Source organism: Salvelinus sp. IW2-2015, unplaced genomic scaffold (assembly GCF_002910315.2).
Source record: "Salvelinus sp. IW2-2015 unplaced genomic scaffold, ASM291031v2 Un_scaffold1771, whole genome shotgun sequence".
Lineage (NCBI taxonomy): Eukaryota > Metazoa > Chordata > Actinopteri > Salmoniformes > Salmonidae > Salvelinus > Salvelinus sp. IW2-2015.
Window position 1 is genome coordinate 159,093 of NW_019943148.1, and position 22,054 is coordinate 181,146.

General features: G+C 46.4%; 1 protein-coding gene across 1 annotated transcript in view; it reads left to right on the forward strand.

The window, feature by feature from the left end:
• Positions 1-20,597, forward strand: part of LOC112071922 (receptor-type tyrosine-protein phosphatase U-like) — a 66,513-nt gene extending 45,916 nt beyond the window's left edge. The window contains exons 2-4 of the mRNA XM_024139339.1: positions 3,459-3,730; positions 20,180-20,210; positions 20,470-20,597. Coding sequence (XP_023995107.1) covers positions 3,459-3,730; positions 20,180-20,210; positions 20,470-20,597 — 431 coding nt within the window. The remainder of the gene's footprint in view (positions 1-3,458; positions 3,731-20,179; positions 20,211-20,469) is intronic.
• The last annotated feature ends 1,457 nt before the right edge of the window (positions 20,598-22,054 follow it).

The window sequence follows — 22,054 nt, forward strand, 5'->3', positions numbered from 1 at the left end:
CTCTCTCTTCTATATCTCTTTCTTTCCCTTCCTACCTCTCCCACCCCCTCTTTCTTCCTCATCTCTATCACTCTCTCTCTCTTTTCCTTCTCTCCCTTCTATATCCCTTTCTCTCCCTTCCTGCCTCTCCCTCCTCCTCCCCTTCCTCCTGGTGTGTGTGTGATAAAAGCAGTGACACTTGTGACTCTGGGTCCCATCCTACGCTATATCTGACATTCTGATAGGAAGTGCAGGGATTCGTGGCTGTGCGCTAATCTCTTAATGTATGTTCCCTTGTGTGTGTGTGTGGGTGTGTGTGTATGTGTTATGTGATTGTATGTGTGTGTGTATATTCCCTCATCCTTGGCAGGGCTAGCCAGGGTCCCAGAGGAAATAGATGGAGCCTTATCTGCCTTTATGGATTTATATTTTTAACCCAAGTTGGGTATGTTTCTGTGTGTGTTTGCCTCTCAATGTGTGTGCGCTTGCCTCTATGTGTCTGTATGTGTGTCTTGCTCCTCAAGGATGGACACGGAAGGTTATCAGAAGGCATTTATTTAATAGAAATGTTATCAATGACGTGCTAATTGAGGCATTAATCAAATTAACTGACTCAAGCAAGCTCAGGTGAATTATGACCATTTGGTATGTTTAGCAGAAATGAACCCATGTCTTTACACTCACCTTGAGCTTTAACACTCTCTGAAAGAGATGTCCCAGACAGTTCACCATAGTAGCTCTTGATGAAAAATAATATGATTCCGTGATTTGTTTGTTTGTCGCTTACAGACTCCATCTTAGGAAGTCCCTCAATTGTCAGTTGAGTTTCATCTGATAACGAATGGATTTCCTAATATGGATGCCGTAGTCCCTTTCCTAAGTCACCACTAGGTGGCTTTCAACAGTGAGATAGAGGTATAGCTGCCTCAGTCAGTGTAATAATGTAATGCATAGATAGATAGACTCGAATGCATCTTAATTTGATTTCCATACCGGCTCCAAGGCCTATCAGAATTAGTTAGACATATTTTAATCTTCAATTGTTCTCTAAATCTCTCTTCCACCACTGTTCAACAACTAGAATCTTCCTGTTTTCAGAGTAATAATTTTATGAGATTGTGTTGCAGTTTGTAAACAAGACAATGCGTTAACATTGCTATGGCAGGGTCAATTAAATTCCAGCTAATATCTTTGTTGTCTAACTTTTGGTCATAGCACTCATCTCATACCCTCCCCATAGCAGATCTCCCTCTCGCACACATAGGCATGGTACCTCGTCTCAAATCTCAAACAGGGAAGGGAGAGGTAGTTCAGTGTTGTGCTGATCTAGCGAGAAAAGCAATTTAGCCTCCTGGCCCCACGAGCTTTCAGGAGTCTCCACACATCAGAGGCATGGTGGCAGTGAGGGCCCAGGGGCCAGTACAGGCCAAGTCAATGCCTGCCCTGGTACAGCTCTGGATGTTGGTGAGACTCTAAGGAAAGCAAGGGGAAGATCAATGTTTTCTGAGAATGCTGCCTGCGAGTTCCCCTGAGAAAGAGAAGCTGCTAGTAGGAATTTACTGAAAGCTTGACAGTTCTGTCCAGGCTGGGTTCAGGGTCGGGGTCAGGGAAGAGAGGATAGGAGAGGATGAGAAAAGAGACCGGAGGGATGTTTTGTCCAGACGGATCAGGAAAGAGAGAGGAAAGGGATGTAGGGATGTTTTGGACAGTAGAGCGGATTCAAGGTTTTGAGACAGTAAGAGTTTTTTTAACACTGAGCAGCCCTGTGCTGTGACCTGGCTGATGTAGGTCATGGTTGGTTTGGGGAATCAAAACTTTTGATGCGAAGGACTCTGAACTTTCTTACTTTTCTTCCTTGTTCTGACTGTGACTCCTCCCCTTTGGATGAGCAAGCAAAGCAAACTGACAAGACCAGGGTTTCATTGAACCAGCACCAGCTTTTGTCTGTGTTACCTTCTATTGGGTGTGTTTTTCTTCACTGATATGGGCAAGTAGGGTTGCAAAATTCCCAGGTTTTTCAGAAATCCTGGATGGAAGATTACCAGAATCAGGAGGAAATAAGCAGGAAATCCTGAATCCTTCAACCAGGATTTCTGGAAAACTATTTCATTTTGGGAAAGTTACTGGAATTGTGCAACCCGAGAGCAAGGTGATGAGGAAATGCAATGAGGAAAGGCAGCCTGTCTGAAAGGCATGTTGAGGTCACAGTGTTGAAGCTATAAAGACAGGTCACATGCTGTACCTCCTCCCTATGAAGGCAGCCAGCGCCAGGCTGAGGCCAGGGACAGAGAGATAAGGTCCCCAAGGAGCTCTAGTATCTTAATCACTCTACCTGCCAAGGAGAGAGGGAGAAGGAGAGAGGGAAAAGGAGGAGGAGAAAGGAGGGAGGGGAGCTCTCACTCCGCGGGATTTGGACCTGAGCCCATCGCACTTTGTGTTTGTGTGTGTGTGTGTGTGTGTGCGTGTGTGCGTGTGTGTGTGTGTGTGTGTGTGCATGTGTGTGTGTGTGCGTGCATACTCTCTGGTGTTCAAAGTATTCCCTAGGTTGCCATTGCAGCCTAATAACAGTGTCAGTGTGATTAATGGCAGTAGAAGTGGCAGGGCACTGAGTCCCTGATTACACACTCATTCAACTACATTACCCAACCTGCCCTGCCCTTCCATAGGGAATACACTACAGCCGTGTCTTTAAAGCACTTAGAAGATTCCTTCGGGAACAGGATCCAATACTGTGACACAGTGATCATTTTTAGAAGATTAGAAAGGTTTAGAAGGGTTAGAATAATACTCTGTTGTGATTCCCTCATGAACACTGTCCCCAATCTGGTGTGATCAACATGGACATCTTCCTATCACTCGTTCTCTTTTTCTTTTAGTCATTCTCTTTCTGTTGATATCTCTCTCTCACTCTCTCTCCTCCATTGCGGTGTGTGGACAGCTGTAAAGGCAAATATCTGTCTTTGTTTGTCAGGTTGTCTGTTTGACACCCGTGTGATGGCCAGGCAAAAGGCTACAGCCCCGCTGTCTGTCCACCACACATAGCTTTGAACAGGGGACATCTGAGGCCTTATGGCAGACAAAGAAGCCCTTAGAGGGCCAGAGAGAGAGGAAGAGAGAAGTAAAGAGAGGTAGGGACTAGAGCAGGCTGCTGGGGGAGGACTGCTCATAATAATGTCTGGAATGGTTTCAAAGGATGTGTTTGATGTATTCAATACCATTACATTTATTCCGTTCCATCCATTATTATGAGCCCGTACTCTCCAATTAAGGTGCTACCGGCCGCCTGTGGTAGAGACGGAGGTAGAGCAGAGAAAGGTAGAGGGTTGAACCCTAACTTGGTATGTATGCTCAGGCTTTACCTCAACTCAGACTTGCTCAAATCATGAAGGAGATTTCCCTAAAGTCACGTCTCTGTTGACAGGAATTGTGTTATAATCATCTGACCCGGTCTCCTCCCTCCTCTCCCTCCTCTCCCCTAGGCTCGTTCATGATGGTGAACTCGTCCCAGCATGCCGCGGGGCAGCGGGCCCACCTCCTCCTCCATTCGCTGAGTGAGAACGACACGCACTGCATCCAGTTCAGCTACTTCCTGTACAGCCGCGACGGCCACTCCCCCGGGGACCTGCAGCTCTACATCCGGGTCAACGGGGGGCTGTGGGGCAGTGCCGTGTGGAACGTCTCCGGGTCACATGGACGCCAGTGGCACCAGGTGGAGCTAGCCGTCAGCACATTCTGGCCCAGCGAATACCAGGTGAGCGCTAACAATACATCTGCTGTGTTAACACATACAGTATAGTAATTATATTTCTAATGCTACGCCGTTAGCACCTTCCAGGCCCAGCAAATACCAGGGGAGAGACAATGCTGTGCTAATGCTACATTGACAGTAATATGGCTCTATAACCAGGTGAGGGTTAGGGTGAGTGGCACCAGATGGAGCTAGGGGATTCCAGATTTTCATATCGTCATACCGTCCTTCTCTCACCCCGGGATTTATGGTATTACCGGTTTAGTACACAAGGGGGTGCAACAAAAAAAAGCGCATTGGGTGTTGATTACCAGAATGCTAACAAAATGAGCACAGGTAATAGCAAATTTCCATGGAGGATGTTAGCTAAATATGCTAACGAGTGCAAACGAAAATAAATGAATTGTAAAGACAGGCAATACAGCTCATAAAGTTTTACATACAGTACCAGTCAAAAGTTTGGACACACCTACTCATTCCAGGGATTTCTTTATTTTTACTATTTTCTACATTTTAGAATAATAGTGAAGACATCAAAACTATGAAATAACACATACGGAATCATGTAGTAACCAAAAAAGTGTTAAACAAATCTAAATATATTTTATATATGAGATTCTTCAAAGTAGCCACCCTTTGCCTTGATGACAGCCTTGCACACTCTTGGCATTCTCTCAACCAGCTTCATGAGGTAGTCACCTGGAATGCATTTCAATTAAGAGGTGTGCCTCGTTAAAAGTTCATTTGTGGAATTTCTTTCCATATTGAATTTGAGCCAATCAGTTGTGACCCGTTTTAGGAAACTAGGCATATGTCACGGTCACTACTTCACAGGCTAACCGTGAGAACGTAAACTTTAAAAAATAATCTAAATGCGTTTTTGGGCAGAAATGCCTTCTCGAACATACAAACGTGTATGCCATCTGTAAATATGAATAACATTGTTAAATTACGAGCCTAGTTGGTTTAGCCAAAGAAAAAGTAATCAACCTTCCCGGGAGCCATGATTGGCTGAAATAATGAGTGGGCTGGACATGTCGAGAGATGAGTTTGGATTGGTCTGCCATATACTGTAGCATGCTTCTGTCTATTTGAGCTGGTCAGTATGTCTAGATCATCCTGTCTAACGCAGCTTTACATTTTTTTTTATTGTGTATTAAAACTGCATAAGTGTTGCTCTCCACTTTCTGGAGGACTGAGTTTTGAAATCAGTGGTATCGGATTACATCTTCACACTAAGGGCAACCATGGCATCCGACAGGAGACACGTCCAACCAAGAATGATGTACATGGGCAAGATAGTCTGGCTAGCTACATTATCAGATATGACATATTTCAAATTTTGACAGAAAGAGACATTTACTTGGCTAGCTATAGCCTAATGTTAGCTAGCTAACATTGATCCTGGTTGGTTAGCTACCTGCAGATTCATGCAGGGTAGTAACGTCATGTGTTGTATTTATGGTTCATTGTTTACCTAGCTAGCTAGCTAGGTGCCAGTAAACGCCAGTAAACTCATCGGCCAGCGCGTCCTCTGTGCGCTCTGAACACGAAACGCTCTGAATTTACAAATGGACAATCTGACAGCACAGTTGCAGTCACCAACACTCTGGATAACATAATAGCCTAACCAGCTCTGCTAGGGTAATGTTCTGTGAGCTGTTCTCTCTCTCACTTTATTAATTAGCTTGGGTGCTATGATGAAACTGGTTCTCATGAGGACCGCCACAGGAAAAGAAGACCCAAAGTTACCTCTGCTGCAGAGGATAAGTTCATTAGAGTTACCAGCCTCAGAAATTGCAGCCCAAATATTGGCTTCACAGAGTTCAAGTAAGACACACCTCAAGGAGACTGCGTGAATCAGGCCTTCATGGTCCAATTTCTGAAAAGAAACCACTACTAAAGGACAGAAATATTAAGAAGAGACTTGCTTGATCCAAGAAACATGAGCAATGAACATTAGACCGGTGGAAATCTGTCCTTTGCTCTGATGAGTCCAAATTAGATTTTCGGTTCCAACCGCCACGTCTTTGTGAGACGCAGAGTAGGTGAATGGATGATCTCTGCATGTGTGGTTCCCACATGAAGCATGGAGGAGGAGGTGTGATGGTGTTGGGGTGCTTTGCTGGTGATTGTCTGTGCTGGTGCTGGTGATCACTGTCTGTGATTTATTCAGAATTCAAGGCACACTGGTCATTTTGGATGTTTTTCTAAAAATCAACAAAAAAAAAGACTAAGTCCAGCTTTCGCTCCACAGACTAGTATATGGCAAGTTAAACTTAGGGAATTCTGCGTTTTTTTACACAGGAACAAAATATGCATCTTACAGTTTTTAACAATCACTTTGGCACTAATTTCAGAACCTTGTGGTCATTTTTCAAAACTCTAGACACAAAACGGTCATCACTTGTAACTGTAACGGCTTTCTTCTGTGGACGAAGGAGAGGACCAAAGCGCAGTGTGGTTAGTGTTCATCATGTTTAATTAAAGACAATAAACGTGAACACTACAAAATACAAAACAATAAATGTGAAAAAACCGAAACAGTCCTATCTGGTGCATAGACACAAAGACAGAAGACAACCACCCACAAAACCCAACACAAAACAGGCTACCTAAATATGGCTCCCAATCAGAGACAAACGACTAACACCTGCTTCTGATTGGGAACCATATCAGGCCAAACACAGAAACAGGAAAACTAGACACACAACATAGAAATGCCCACTCAGCTCACGTCATGACCAACACTAAAACAAAGAAAACACAAAAGAACTATGGTCAGAACGTGACAGTAACACTGGCTGTCCAATGTTCAAAACATTGCATTGTGCTTTCATATCTTTAAATAATTCTTGCACTTGCAGAATCATTGGTTCAAATAACTAATTTATCATTAAATACCATAGGAACATTCATTTAGATCACCCACACACAAGATACCGATAGTTTCACTGTGTAGTTGTTCGTACAATCATTAAATATTGTAGTACAAAATATGTGATACATGTTTCATTATGCTACTAAATGTAAATACATCACGGTAAAAAGAGTAGTAGAGAGAAGACTACAGACACAGTGGAATCATTGAACAAAACAGAACATTTATTGATGAAATACAATAAAATCACAACATAGGTTTCTTTGAATCAAATCAAAAATAATTAGCTACAAAAAAAGAAAAAACAGTTAAAGGTCAACTGCAGTGTTCCTCACCTGGCTTACTGTAAAAAGCAAGACAAAAGATTGATTACTGTACTTCTATATTTCCATCAACCCTGTCTCGTGGATTTGGCCACAGGTTCTCCTCCACATCACAATGGATGTTTTCATTAGCTAAACATCTTGGGAAGAATCTTCAGGCATGGCGAATCATATACCTTCCACCTCCATGTGCAGAAAAATTCCTCAATCGGTTTAAGGAAATGAGAGTATGGGGGTAAGCACAGGGTGGTAAATTGTGGATGGGCCTGAAACCATGCTTGCATCATTTGAGCATGGTGGAACCTGACATTATCCCACACAATGACATAGGTCATGCCTTCAGCTCTACAGACCTGATTTAGCTCATCAAGGATGGTTACATTCGAACAGCGAATCATGTGGCTGCCTGCAACTCAATATATAGAGTATATAGAGTAGAGAGCTTTAGATGTTGTTCGACCAAACATTAGAACGGGCAAGATGTGTAATCTAAGCAACTTTGACCCTGGTATGATTGTTGATGCCACACATGGTGATTCCAGCATCTCAGAAACAGCTGCTTTCCTAGGATTTTTACGCACTACAGTCTCTAGAGTTTACAGAGAATGGTGCGATAAACAAAACACATTCAGTGAGCGGCAGTTCTGTGGGCAAAACACCTTGTTAAAATGAGAGAGGTCAGAGGAGAATGTCCAGACTCATTCAAGCAAACAGAAAGGCCACAAATGCTCAAATATCAGCTGTTTAAAACAGTGGTGTGCAGAAGGGCATCTCTTAACGTACAACACCATGAATAATTCAGGCTGTTGTGGAGGCAAAAGGGGGTCCTACCCAGTACTCGATAGGTGTACCTAATAAAGTGGCCGGTGAGTGTACAGTAATGTCAAATCTGAAAACATGGTCTGGAAAAGTGGTACATGGGACCATAGAAACAGTGTCTGATAAAGAATGATGATGAAATATTACAGCCATAGATAATGTAGTCCAATTGGTTCATATTCCACGGTAATTGCTGTCAATGGATCTCATTATCCTGAAACTTTCATGACCTAAACATGGAATATTGTTTGTCAGTTTCCATAAAACTATGCATTAAGAGTAATGCAACAGTTACTTATCATTTTGAGCAGTTGTATCAATTGATAGTTAGATCATTGTAATGAAATGAATAGACAGTCATCTCAGATGTAATGTGTGAATTGTATTTTGAAATGGTAATACTTTGATGTTAAGTTGTGTCATTTTGAACAGGTGATTTTAGTTCAATGAACAAATGATCTTAGCTTTATGTGTATTGTATCCAAGCAATTGGAAAAAGTGTTAGAGTTTTTAAAAATTAGCATTTTGATCATTGGTTGTGAGTTTTGTGTCTAGAGTTTTGAAAAATGACATCAAGGTTCTGATTTTTTTTTTTTTTTTTTTACATTTTTAAGTCATTTAGCAGACGCTCTTATCCAGAGCGACTTACAAATTGGAAAGTTCATACATATTTATCCTGGTCCCCCCGTGGGGAATGAACCCACAACCCTGGCGTTGCAAGCGCCATGCTCTACCAACTGAGCCACACGGGACCACAGTGCGAGAGTGAGTGCCAGAGTGATTGTAAAAAACTGTATAAGAAATATCTTGCTGCATTTTGTAAACACAGATGAAAAATGCTTCTTATTGTAATTTCTGCCGGCATCAGACTAATTTCGTGTTTCAGTTGCACTTCTGAACTCTTCTGAAGAGAATTCACGGGTATTCTATCAGCAGACAGCGCTCTGACTGATGTGAAGCTACTTTCTCGCTGTAGCCAGCCTATTTTTCTCCAGTAAAATGCAAGATTAACTTTAAGCAAAACATTAGGACATGTAGCTGGCCTCATTCTTTCTATGCTATGCTTAAACATTAGAAATATGAATGCCATGGATCGTTTATTTTTAAAAAGGCCTTGGTTTTTCATTGTAAGCTCATTTACTTGTGTGGCTGCAAGCCAAATAGCTTTGCGCTTCTGTTGTCATCTGATGAAAATGAATCTATTTTCTGCCAAATGTGTTGCACCAATGTATTTTCTGTGAAGGAAAACTATAGTTGCACGTCTGCCTTGATCAACATCATCGACAAAGATGTTGTTTGGCGTTAACTGCCTTGCTCAAGGGCAGAATGGCAGATTTTTCTACCTTGCTGGCTCGGGATTTGACCAGCAACCTATCAGTTACTGACCCAATGCTCTTATTCCCTAGGTTACCTGGTTGATTGGTGGGTTGATTGATTAAGAACAGAACATTGGCTTTTAGAGCCGTCACACATAGAGTATGTTCTATACTGCAGCTGAGAAACTACGCCAGAGACCAGCCGCTAGTGGGCCCCCACATGCTCGCTAGCTGGCAAACATCATGTCCTTGATTAGTTTCATCTGTTGTGCTTGTGCTGCTGGAATAGAATAAATATGTGCAAACTACCAGTTTGTCCCAGAGGTGCGGGTACTGCTGCACTCTGTCATCGTGACAACATGGGAATATAAATGTGGTATAGTAGTGTATTTGTCGTATATTTACCTGTATGACTTAATGTCCCCCAGTGCAGCAGAGTAATCAATATCTCTTTGTTCTGCCCTGTGTTTAGTTGATGGTGTTGTTATGGCTATGGCTGTGTGTGTGTGTGGGTTGTGTGTTGTGTGTGATTGGGTGTGTTGTGTGTGTTGTGTGGTGTGTGTCTGTGTGTGTGTGTGTTGTGTGTGTGTGTGTGTGTGTGGTGGGCTATATGGAGGCAGCCTCATTAAATCCTATATTTATACCTCTAGCCGTCTCCTCGTTGCCCTCCTCCAAAACGCCCTTTAACGAGCTGTGTGTGTGTGTGCCTGTGTGTCAATGGCACAGTAAAGGATTGTGGGGTGAGTGTGGTGGCTGAACAGTCAATTGACCTCAATTCCATGTGAACCCTCAGTAGAGGAGTGTTTTCCTCCATAACCTTGTCTCTCCTCTCAGAGCTCAAGCCTGGTCTCAGACACATATCAATAAATCAACACATCCTTAATGAGATTAGGCCCCGGTGTGGATCAATGCTGTGCGTTATGTGGAGTATCCTCAGCTCTGCTGTCCTAGGCCTCGCCAACAACACAACCCCAAAGTGATTAAGAGTTAATGATTTCTTCCTCTCTTCTGCAACATCAAAAGTTCTCTTACCCACCACTTACAGTCTCCCACGTTTTCTCACGGGTGGAAGGGATATGGATTTGGGGGGCGTTGGTATAATATCCAATCAGACCAACTTAGCCTGGGCTGGTCGGTATGGGTGAAAGTAGAACTGTTTTGTTGAGTCTGTCTGAAACAGCGGTTAACACCGGATTATATGTGTTGTACGCTGAAGCAGCCTGGGTGTGTGGTGTGTTATATAAGATGGAAATGAAGACCTGTGGGTGGTGTGACGTCTTAAGCTCCCCCGGGTACGAGACAGCGCGTGGACAGACTCCTTGTTGTCCCATGATAGCTGTTACGAGGTTTCTGCTTGCAGGTAATGAGGCAGGGTAAAAGACAGAGAGGATCGACTGGTGGCAGGTGTTTTATCCTGCCCGTGCAGGATGTGTCTCTCACTGCACTGTGAAAGAGGGAACAGAACGAATGATTAGAACACAGCCTGTGGGTGGGGCAACACTGCCTGCCTGCCTCTCAATGCCTCCCATTTGCTCTCCCCTTCCCGCTTCTCCTCTCTTTCTGTCTCTACGTCCTCTCCCCTCTTCTGCCATGATCTATCTTCTACTCTTTCCCCCTCTGCCTCCTTTCCCTGTTCCTCTCTCTCTCTGCTCACGGCTCAACACCAGCTCACTCACATATAACCTCGCTAACCTTATGAACACGGCCTATGACCACATCAACTACTTCTGACTCCATGCTAGGCTGGAACGGCCCCACAGAGGCCCACTCATTCCAATCCCCACAGATAAGGATTCACTGTTATTCCCGCAGTCCCGCCAAAAGCCAACAAGATCGGCCCCACGGACCCTGCACCAACAGCGCAGGACAGACAGGACAGCGAAAGACGAATATAAAGAGCCGAGAGACGAAAGATCAAAAGAGAACGGGACTGACTTCACAGGCTTTAAAAGAGGAGAAGGGGTCGAGAGAGAGAGAGAGAGAGGAGAGAGACGAGAGAGGGACGACTGGAAGGCCAAAGAGAAGTCCAATAGTAGGAAGTCAAAACCGACAAGAACTGGATTAAGAAGGGACGAGAGACAGGACGAGCAGAGAGAGAGAGAGAAGACGAGAGAGAAGAGAGAGAATGAGGGGTGACTGCTTCACAGAGGCTTTAAAAGAGAGAAAGGGGAGAGCAGGATGAGCGGGAGAGGAGACGAGAGAATGGAGAGAGAGAACTAGAGGATAAAGAAAGAGAGAGAAAGAGAGGACAAGGAGAGACACCTATACAGGGGAGAGAGAGAGGCTACGAGGAACGATGAGACATAACGGATAACTCGAACCAGAGATGAGAGAGAGAGAGAGAGAGGAGGGGACTGCTCTCCACCCAGCGTGCTTTAAAAAAGAGAGAGGGGAGAGCAAGAGACCGGAGAGAGAAGACAGGGAAGCAGAGAGGACGGAGAGCAACGAAGAGCGAGGAGAAGACCGACGATGATGAGGAAGAGATGGAAGAGAGATGAGAGAACAGAGAATGAGAAGAGCCAGATTCAGTATTAGAGAGAGATCGAAAGCGAATGGAGACAGGAGGAGGGAGAAGAGAGAGAGGGGAGAAGAGCGCCGGGACTGCTTCACGGGCTTTAAAAGAGAGAAGGGGGAGAAGAGAGCAAAGAGAAGAGAGAGAGAGGGGGGACTGCATTCCACAGGGCTTAAAAGATGAGAAGGGAGAGAAGAGAAGAGGAGACTGAACGAGATGACATAATGAGAGCACAGAAGGAGAAGGAAGAGAATGTCCTGACGAGGAAGATCAGAGAGAGAGAGGGGAGTAGAGGAGCGTTCACAGGGCTTTTTAAAAGAGGAGATAGGATGCGCCTGCGAGAGCAAGAGGACGGAGAGATGTGAGAAGAGGAGGGGGACTGCTTCACAGTGAAGGCTTTTAAAAGAGAGAAGGGCATCGGACTAGAAGAAATAACCGAGATGAGAGAGAGGAGAGAGGACGAGAGAGACGATAGAGAGGAGGAGACCGAGACGCTGAGAGAGAGAGAGAGAGAGACGGGAGACGAGAGAGACGAGAGAGAGGGAGAGAGGGGGGGACTGCTTCACAGGGCTTTAAAAGAGAGATAGGGGAGAGGAGAGACCAGAGAAGCGAGAAGAGAGAGAAGAGAGAGAGAGAGGAGAAGAGAGAGATCGATGAGTAAGACGAGAGAGGACGAGATGAGAGAGAGGAGAGAGGCAGTCGGGTAGGACTGCTTCACAGGGCTTTAAAAGAGAGAAGGCGGCAGAGCCAAAGAGAGAGAGAGAGAGGGGACTGCTTCACAGGCTTTAAAAGACCTGGAGAAGGGGAGAGAGAGAGAGAGAAGGAACAGAGAGAGAGAGAGCGAGACTCGGATGAGACGAGAGAGAGAGACGAGAGACAGAGAGAGACGGGAGAAGAAGAGGGGGACTTGCTTCACAGAGGCTTTTAATAAGAGACGCAAGGGAGAGAGCACCAGAGAGAGAGAGAGAGAGGGGGAGACTGCTTCAATGGGCTTTAAAAGAGAGAAGGGGACGAGAGAGAGAGAGAGAAGAGAGAGACGAGACGAAAGAGACGAGAGAGAAGAGAGAACCTCGAAGGAGAAGGATGAGAGAAGAGAGCGAGAGAGGGGACTGCTTCACAGGGCTTTTTAAAAGAACGAGAAGGGAGAGAGAGAGAGAGAGAGAGAGAGAGAGAGAGATGAAGAGAGAGTGTGATGAGGATGATGAGAGGACTCTGATAGAAGGACGAGGAGAGAAAGAGCGAGAGAAGGAGAGAGCGGAGACCAGAGACGAGAGAGAGAGAGATGACGAGAGAGACGAGAGAGAGAAGAGAGAGAGAGAGAGAGAAGACTGAGAGAGAGAGAGGAGAGAGAGAGAGAGACGAGAGAGAGAGAGGGACAGAAACGGGACTGCTTCACAGGGCTTTAAAAGAAAGAGAAGGGAGAGCGAGAGAGGAAGAGATGAGAGAGGAGAAGAGAGAAGGCGTGGACAGAGAGATGGGCGAGTGGGAGTGAGAGGGAGGGTGATTGTTGAGATGGAGATTTAGGGATTCACTGAGAGGCCCCAGGAGGGCCCAGAAGACACAGACTGGAGGAGAGACGTAGACTACCTGCGCTGTTATTTTAGCTGGAGATTGATCAGAGATTGACGCCTTTGCTTATGCCCCCACCAGGATCACAAAGAAGATAGCATCAGTCNGATGTGGGAAGGTAGGGTGCCCAGCTCTCACAGTAACCTCCATCACCAACCTAGAAATGCAACCCACATCAAGGTTAATCCCGTGGAGGCAGAGTAACCACTCTACTCTCACAGACTTCCCACACGCAACCCCAAACTGTGAAAGGTAGGGCCTGCCCGACTCAGGCCTCTACCTCTACAGTACTACACATACCACAAGGCGCAAGCGTACGGGCCAGAGCACGAGCTGGAGAGGCAAGGGAGCCTTCAACTTTCATAACCGTATACATCCTCTGCGGATTACAATTGAAGGTAGCGACAGCTCAGTACTACACCATACACACGAAGACGGTAGACACCGAGGGCACGGAAAACTCAGTACTGACAAGGCATAACACACACCACACTGAAGGTAGGCAGTACTACAAGAACCCAAAACCAGGACTCCACACCAGAGGTAAGACAGTCTACACAGCTATACACCAACGTATGAGGTGGCACTCTCGCACTGACACATACCAACATGAAGTAGGCAGTACTACAAATACACAATCCCATCTGGGTGGCGTGCAGCCATCCTGGTGAGTCTACAGTAACTACTACCATATCCACTGGGGGCAGTACTCCCGCATACCAGGGTCGGACTGCGGCGTCTACAGTATCTTACACATACTGCCCCCTCTCTGCTCTCCGGCTTGGGTAGCAGACTACTACAACCCTATAGCACCATACTCCCTACACATGAAGGTAGGCTGCTCGATCTAGTATCGCACCTATTAACCATTTATCTCTATATTGATAATTGTATGGGTCATATAGTTATATATATATATATTGTTTTATCTTAGGACACAATAACACCTGAGGTGGCAGCTCACAGTATCGCTCATTTTTTCCACTATATTTCCACATGACGCGGTAGAGCAGTCTACGCTCAGGGTACCTTCACACTACACATACCTGGATGGTCTCTACACCCACCACATGAAGGTAGGCAGTCTACAGTACTACATGACACCTAGGAGTCTGGTACACACTGCCGTAGCCTGCCTACCACCCCATAAGACGATACCCTACATGAAGGTAGCCGATAACACAGCCACTCCTAATCAAACTGGTGGCTGGCCCCATAAAGCTCCCAGCAGAACACTGGGCTGGCCTCAACACAATGGAGAGGTAGCCCAGCCTACAGTACCTAACCAATACCCCCTATGAAGGTACTGCCAGCTATACATACTACATTACACCATACCACGACCCATGAAGGTAGGGTGAGTACTCCCATGGATCCACCATGGAGTAGCGCACGCCAGCCTAGCAGTACCTACACCCCCATACACATATGCAAAGGTAGGTCCAGCACTACAAGCCATACCACATGAAGGTAGGCAGTCTACACCACGTGGACTGGACATCTACCATACCAATGAAGGTAGGCAGTCTACGGGACCTTAAGGCACACTCCAATTAACCACAATGAAGGTCGCGCACAGCCTCACTAGCTGGCTCACCGACAACCTAGCACCTCCTCACAGCTAGCTGGGCTCTTAACAACCATAACCAGAATGAAGTGGCAGCTACAGTACTACCATAAGCCCCACTCCAACCACATGAAAGGTAGGCCGTCCTAGCGAGGTAGCTCTGGACACCAAACCCACATGAAGGTAGGAGCCTAGCGCCGGTCCTACAGTACTACACCAACTCCCAACTAGTAGCAGCCTACAGTACTGCTGGCAACCATCAGCATCCACATCCTACCCACTAGCACTGGTGGCTCTATCCAAGGGGCAGCCTAACAGTAATTCCACCCACTTAGGCACATATTTAAGGTAAGGTTGAGCTCAGCCTCATAACTGCGCCACCATCAACAACAATGAAGTTACGTGGCAGGCTCTAGGACCTAGTTAACACAATACCCCACATGAGGTCAGGCAGTCCCTATTACAGTAAGGCCTCAGAGCACCATAAAAAAAACAACCTCTACCACCACCATGAAGTGAGGCAGTACCACAGTAGCACACCTGAGGGCGGGCTCTAGGCCCCATAGCCACAATGAAGGTAGGCAGTCCTGCAGTACTACCAGCTCATACCACATGAGTAGGCCTACAAGTGCCCACACTCACCATAACACCCACCATGGATATGGTAGGCCCCAGTTCTACCTCATGTCACTACCACCCCTCCAAAGACCCACACTGAACGTGTTAAGCAAGTCTACAGTAACTCCGGCAACTGGCCCAATTCATCCACATGCCAAGGTAAGGGCAGTCTACAGTCATAGACCACTCGACCAATACGCACATGAAGGTAGGCAGGTCATACAGTACTTCACCATAGCCAAATGAAGGTAGGCAGTCTACAGCGCACTACACCATACCAACATGAAGGTAGGCAGTACTACACCATACCACATGAAGTAGGCAGTCAACAGTACTACACATACCCAAATGAAGGTAGTTGGAGTCACTAACAGGCGCCTCATAACCACATGAAGGTCACGCCGTCAGGTAGCCTACCAGCTATCCATACAACACCATACCACATGAAGGAGGAGTACTACAAACATACCAATAAGGTAGGTCCCGAGTTCTGAGCTCTACAGCATTATCACCATACACATGAAGGTGACAGTCTCACAGTACTACAGCCCATACCCATATCATGAAGGTACGTGCCCTAACAGTACCACACCCATACCACATGAAGGTAAGGCAGTCTACAGTACTCTGACACTGGGCCCATATGAAGGCCACAATGAAGGTAAGGTCCAGTCTACCTGACCGTCACTACTAACCAAGCACCTCGGCAGCAGGCATGTCAAGCCGCTCCAGTGAGCAGTCTACCTAGCACTAGCAACTACACCATATTCCCATGAAGTGACACAGTACTCTAGCTAGGCTCCTAAACCGCAACATGAAGGCTCAGGTACACGTTCTAACAGTATATTACACACCCATTAGCCTTGACATGAGACGCGCTAGGGCCAGTCTGGACAGTACTCCACAGCATACCACATGAAGGTAGGCAAGTACTACCACCGGATACTTTCTATTATGTATTGTGTTATGTTGTCAGTTTTCTACAGTATCTTACACGCATACCTAGCCTCCTACACTGCTGTCTACCACCGACATGAAGGTAGGGCAGGTACTCGAACACTCCCTAATCACGCCGGGCACATGGGACAGGTAGGCTCACTGAATAACAGTACTACACGCTATGCACTACCGCTACAGCCATACCACATGAAGGTAGGCCTGGGGCCATAGCTTGTACCTAACCACTCCCACATGAAGGCCTAGGGCCAGTACTCTCCACACATAAAGCCACACATGAAAGGTAGGCTGCAGTTGGCCTATAAACCCAGTAAACTACAAAAGCACCGACTACACAAGATGAAGGTAGGAAGCTCTAATCACTGCTGCATCTCAACCATCCACATATGCAAGTAGGAGCAGCTCTACGCCTAGTAAATGTCACACCTACACTCCATGAGGCTGGCTCTACCAGGCGGACCAAGCCGGTAGAGGGCCTCGGCTAGCACATCTACATGTACTACACCCTAGCTACCAGGCCGAATGCGAGCCCCTAGCCTCCAGCCCTTATCCAGCAAGTACTCATGGGCTACGGACTTGACATACCCCACTATGAGGAGCAAGCCCTACCATGTACCCTCAAACATCCGCATATCCATCCTGAAGGTAGGCAGTCACAGTACTTCTAGCCATATGGTGTTCCTCAAAAATACGGTCAACATTATGAAGGTACGCCTGCTACACACTTAGGCAAGTCTACAGTACTACACCCTATCACATGAGGTAGGCAGTACACAGACCCACTAGACACGAGGTCGCAAGTGCTAGGCAGTCATACCACGAAAGTACCTCAAACACTTAGCCCATACACCTACAGTGTAAAGGGTTTAGGCCAGCTGCGGTGGCCATAACATAAGATAACATTTGGATAGGCGCGAATAAATACCATATCACATGAAGCCGTTAGGCTGAAGCCTGTCAGTCTAGTCTACGAGTACTTGGCCAGGAGAGCAAGGGTGGAGTCATTAAAATAGGCTAATTATACCCATCAGAACTCCCAACCTGTTAACCTGAAAGGGAAAGCTGGACAGTTGCGTCATAGAGCAAGGCGGTTATGTTCAGTAACATTATGGCACCTAACCCCTATAAAACAACACTTCTGCAAACAAAATATGATGTTTAATAAGGTTGAGCGAGATACTACAATAAACAAGCTATCTACAGTTGTCCTTCTTTAATCATAATTTGGTCTATTTGCTGGGTTGTTAACAAAACGCCATAGAGTAACAAGTGATCAACCAGCCACGAGTGCGACAGAGTAGCTGAAGGTCTAGGGCAGGCCCGCAGTTGTTGTCTTACCAGTAAAGCTTAAACACAATATGATCAGATAAGGTGATCAACCGGTAATTGAGCCGCATCATAACAACCACATGAAGGTAGGACCTAGCTCCTGATGGAATTAGGTTGGACACAGCAGAGACACCGTCACACGCACAGCGTATTCTTGTGCTCAGAGCAAAGAAGCATGGCGGCTTAGGCTCCCTTCTACCACTACCTCGCATGAAATCCAAGAGTGAAGCTCAGAAACTGAAACACGAAAATATAGAGATTGCATGACAAATCAGACACAAAATATATCCATCGCATAACCCATAACAGTTGATAGGTAGGGCGCCAGCAAGGACTAGTCAGTTTTGTAATGCCTAATCAAGTTGGTAAGCAGTACTACAACAACCATACCACATGGAAGGATACAGTTATCAGTCTACAGTACAAATAAAGCCACTCATACCACATGAAGGGGTCATAGGGAACCCCTATCCCAGCCTGGGATCTGGAGGGCGCAGGTTTGACATCAGGTACTGTCTGAGACAAAAGTAAACCGAATACACAGAGAGATTAGAGGTCAGGCAGTACTAACTACCATGAAGTAAGGCAGCTTGTTCCATGCTAACCCAATGTTACACGCGTTACACCTATCATCACCCAACATGACCAAGCGCGTTAGGAGACATCAGTCAACTACTACAACATGTCAATCTGACGCAACTAGATTGCGACTAAACAGTACAGATAGGACCATAGATTGGAGTTAACCACATATGAGAGAGGCGTTTAAGGCGCTAGGTACACAGTTCTATTCAGACTACAACAACACTTACCAAGTGAAATAGTGTTGCCTCGCAAGCTGGATTCGCCCACATTAAGGGTCGAGTACGGTTATCAAGCAGGGGCTCAGTCTGACATACTGAAACTGAATCAAATCTAATTTTATTGCATTAAGAACCAGAACCAGTTTATTTAATAAGACGGTGTGAACCAGTCGTTAGCCAAGTAAGATCAGTTCAATACAATATGTCAAGAATCGGCCCATTGCATCTGTTGGGCAGAACCCTCGACAGAGTTGAAATTGATAGGTAAGGAGACACCTAGTACTTAACAGAAGTTCACCATTATGACTTTGGTACTTAGGCTTATTGTTACAGACAGGCGGCCCGCTTACGACCCTGGACATGTGAAGGCTTCTGACGCAGCAACGAAGAAGCGAGCATGTGCTGCGTTAGTAGCTACTTGAGCAAACAAGTACTAGGTCGACAGCAATAGGACACTCAAACCTCTCCAGCATGAGGCCTCTAGCTGTGGTTATGTCGATCACCACATGAAGGTAGCAGGAAGGCAGCCTACAGGGTACACAAACAACCATGATGGTTTAATCTCCAGCAAAGGTACGATCCACGCTCACGCCGCCTAAAGCAAGCAACAGTACTTGATCGACAGTGTGTAGTACTACTGCACAGAGTATACAAACTCATACCTGCACCAAATATCACTCTCGCCCTCTACCATATCACCACCAAGTGATCAGTCTGTACTATTCAACAGCGGCAACAATTTGTTGCCTAAACGTTAAGTAGAAATCAGCTGGCTAAAAAAAACTGAACACCACACCATGCCTCAGCTGACGCTTTGTTTGCGAAACGTCAACGCGTACTCCTCCGTGTTACCTGAGCTAGCAAATTCCATGTAAGACCTTTGCTATACACACCAACCTCACCAACCATACATCCCCTCACACGACCAGAAAAGACTAAAAAACAGATGAAGGAAATAAATACTATTAACTGTTTATATAGACCACTACCCCAATACAATATCTCGCAAACGAACCACTTCCAATTTTCTGTCTCCATACAGCTCCTGTATCGGTTCGCGCCTCCGAACACTCACCACTCCTCGACTCAATTCCATGATTCCAGACAATCGCCTATACTACAGTGCTACCTCAGCGCGCACAACCGCTACGACCATCTCAACTACACCCACAAACAAACTTGTTTCAGGGGAATAAGCTCCAAAGAAGTTTAGTCCATACCATCCCTTACCAACCAACACCACCCTCACCACACATCCCTCACCACACCATACCACCCCTCACCACACCATACCAATCCCTCACCGACACCATACCACCCCTCTCCGCACAAATCCATACCCTCACTCACATTTTTTTAAAAGCAAAATTATTCTCCCAGAAACGTCTTATTTTTGGCTCTCTCTTGCTTTCTGCTGATCCCGTAGGATCGCTCTCTATCCAACATTATATACTACCTCACCACACCACCGGCGGCCTCACACATCAACGCACACCATCCAAGCCTCACACAGGTCCCATTCCCTCACCCAATGCTCCACCCCACAACCTCTCCAACCTACAACTCCACCCCACCACACTTCATCTCAACACCCCTTACACACCATACCACCCCTTACACACATACCACATCACACCATACTCCACCATACTAAAATTATAGGTATGTACATGTTTGAACTCATTGTGGATGTCTCCTCTTTTAATCAAGGCAGTTGAGCCTGAAGTGTGGTTTTTCTGTTCTGTCTCTGTTCTACAGCGACTCCTGAACCTGGTGAAGGAACCCCAAAGTGACCAGAGCTAAGTTTTCATCCGCAGATGAGTTCGCTGGTAACCTATTCAGTATTACTAATTCACTGTTTAATAACCTACATCTGGGATTTAGAAAACAAACAAATCGTCTGCCGTTTTTGTTTCAAAAGGTCCAAACGTTTAATGTAATGTAGCCATCACAGAACTGTAGCTTTAAAAGGTCCCCTTTTTAGCAACCTGTTTTAATACCCCTGGTCTGATGTAATCAAACATGCCTGTGACCTCTCCCCTCCTCAGAGGATAAGCACAGCCAGTGGAAGATGGCGACACTCACTGCTACACCCACTGTCACCTGCGCTGTGGACACGGAGAAACATCAGGAAGTCTTCAACGACTGTCGGGATATTATTCAGAGGAGCATCTGAGGCAGTACGAACTCTTGTGATTGGGACGGGACAGACACACACACACACACACACAGTACAGAACAAACACCACACACACACAATGGACCAGCTCCATAAGCCTTCTGGGATTCATTCAGAGGATGCATCTGAGGCAGGTACGAACTCTTGTGATGGGACGGACCAGACAGACACACACACAACACACACAGCTCATCAAGCCTTCCTGGGATAATTTAATTCCAGAGGATGCATTGAGGCATACGAACTCCTTGTGATGGACGGACAGACAGACACACACACACAACACACACAGCTCATCAAGCCTTCTGGGATATTTATTCAGAGGATGCAATCCTAGAAGGGCCAAGTACGAACTCTTTCGCGTTGATACAGGGACGCTTGCACTATCGACAGACCAGCACACCCTCTTACAAAAAGCCAGCTAGGGGGCTTTACTCTAAAATCCATACTGTTGCATCCTCGAGTACCCATCAAATAAAACGTAACTGCCCTGCCCCTCCTAACTAACCCTCTGTCCCGTCCCTTGCCCTGATGGGGACACAAAGTACTCTAACCGAGGTTGTCATGCTCTTCCCTCAGTTTGGGAGACTGAGGTTTCCTCCCTCCTCCTCTGTATCTGTCGGGACATGTTTGTTTGGATTGGACTGGTGGACTGACTGACTGGCTGGCGACTGGGCTGGCTAGGTGGAGGTGGTGGTTGTGTACTGGACTGACTGGACTTGACTGACTGGCGGGGCTGGCTGGCTTGGGTTTGTGTGGGTTTTTGGGAACAGGTGTACATGGACTGATGGCTGGCGGCTGGCTGGCTGGGTGGGGTGTTGGGCTGTGGTACTGACTGACTGATGCTGCTGGCTTGGCTGGCTCTTGAGTGGTGGTGGTGGTGTGTAACTGGACTCGTACTTGGACTGACTGGCTGGAGGCTGGCTCGGGTAGGTGGTGGCGTGTACTGGACTGTACGAGCGCTAGGTCATTGGTCTAGTGCTGGGTGGTGTGTGAGTGTGTACTATGGATGACTGGCTGACTGGCTGGCTGGCTGGCTGGCTGCTGGGTGGTGGTGGCGTGTACTGGACTGAGTGCTGCGCTGGGTGGAATGGCTGCCGGGGTAGGCTGCTGTTGTGTTCGGTGCTCACGGAGGAGACGTAGGCTGACTGGCTAGGCTGGGCATGGTCTGGCTGGTGGGTAGGTAGGTAGAGAGACTGTATGGATTCGTCCGACTTGGACTTGACCTGGCTGGCTGGCTGGCTTTCTTGGCTGGGTGGGAGTGTGGTGTGTGTGTGTCACCTGGCCCCCAATCACTTCTGAAGAAAAGAGTGATAACGACAGAAGAGATGGAGACAGGGACAGGAATGTTAAGAGGAGGCAAGACAACGTATGGCAATAGTAGCTTGCACTAATGCACTCACTGCTAACTGCAGCTCTAGCCGCCTCTGTTTTACACTTACTTTTTGTGTTGA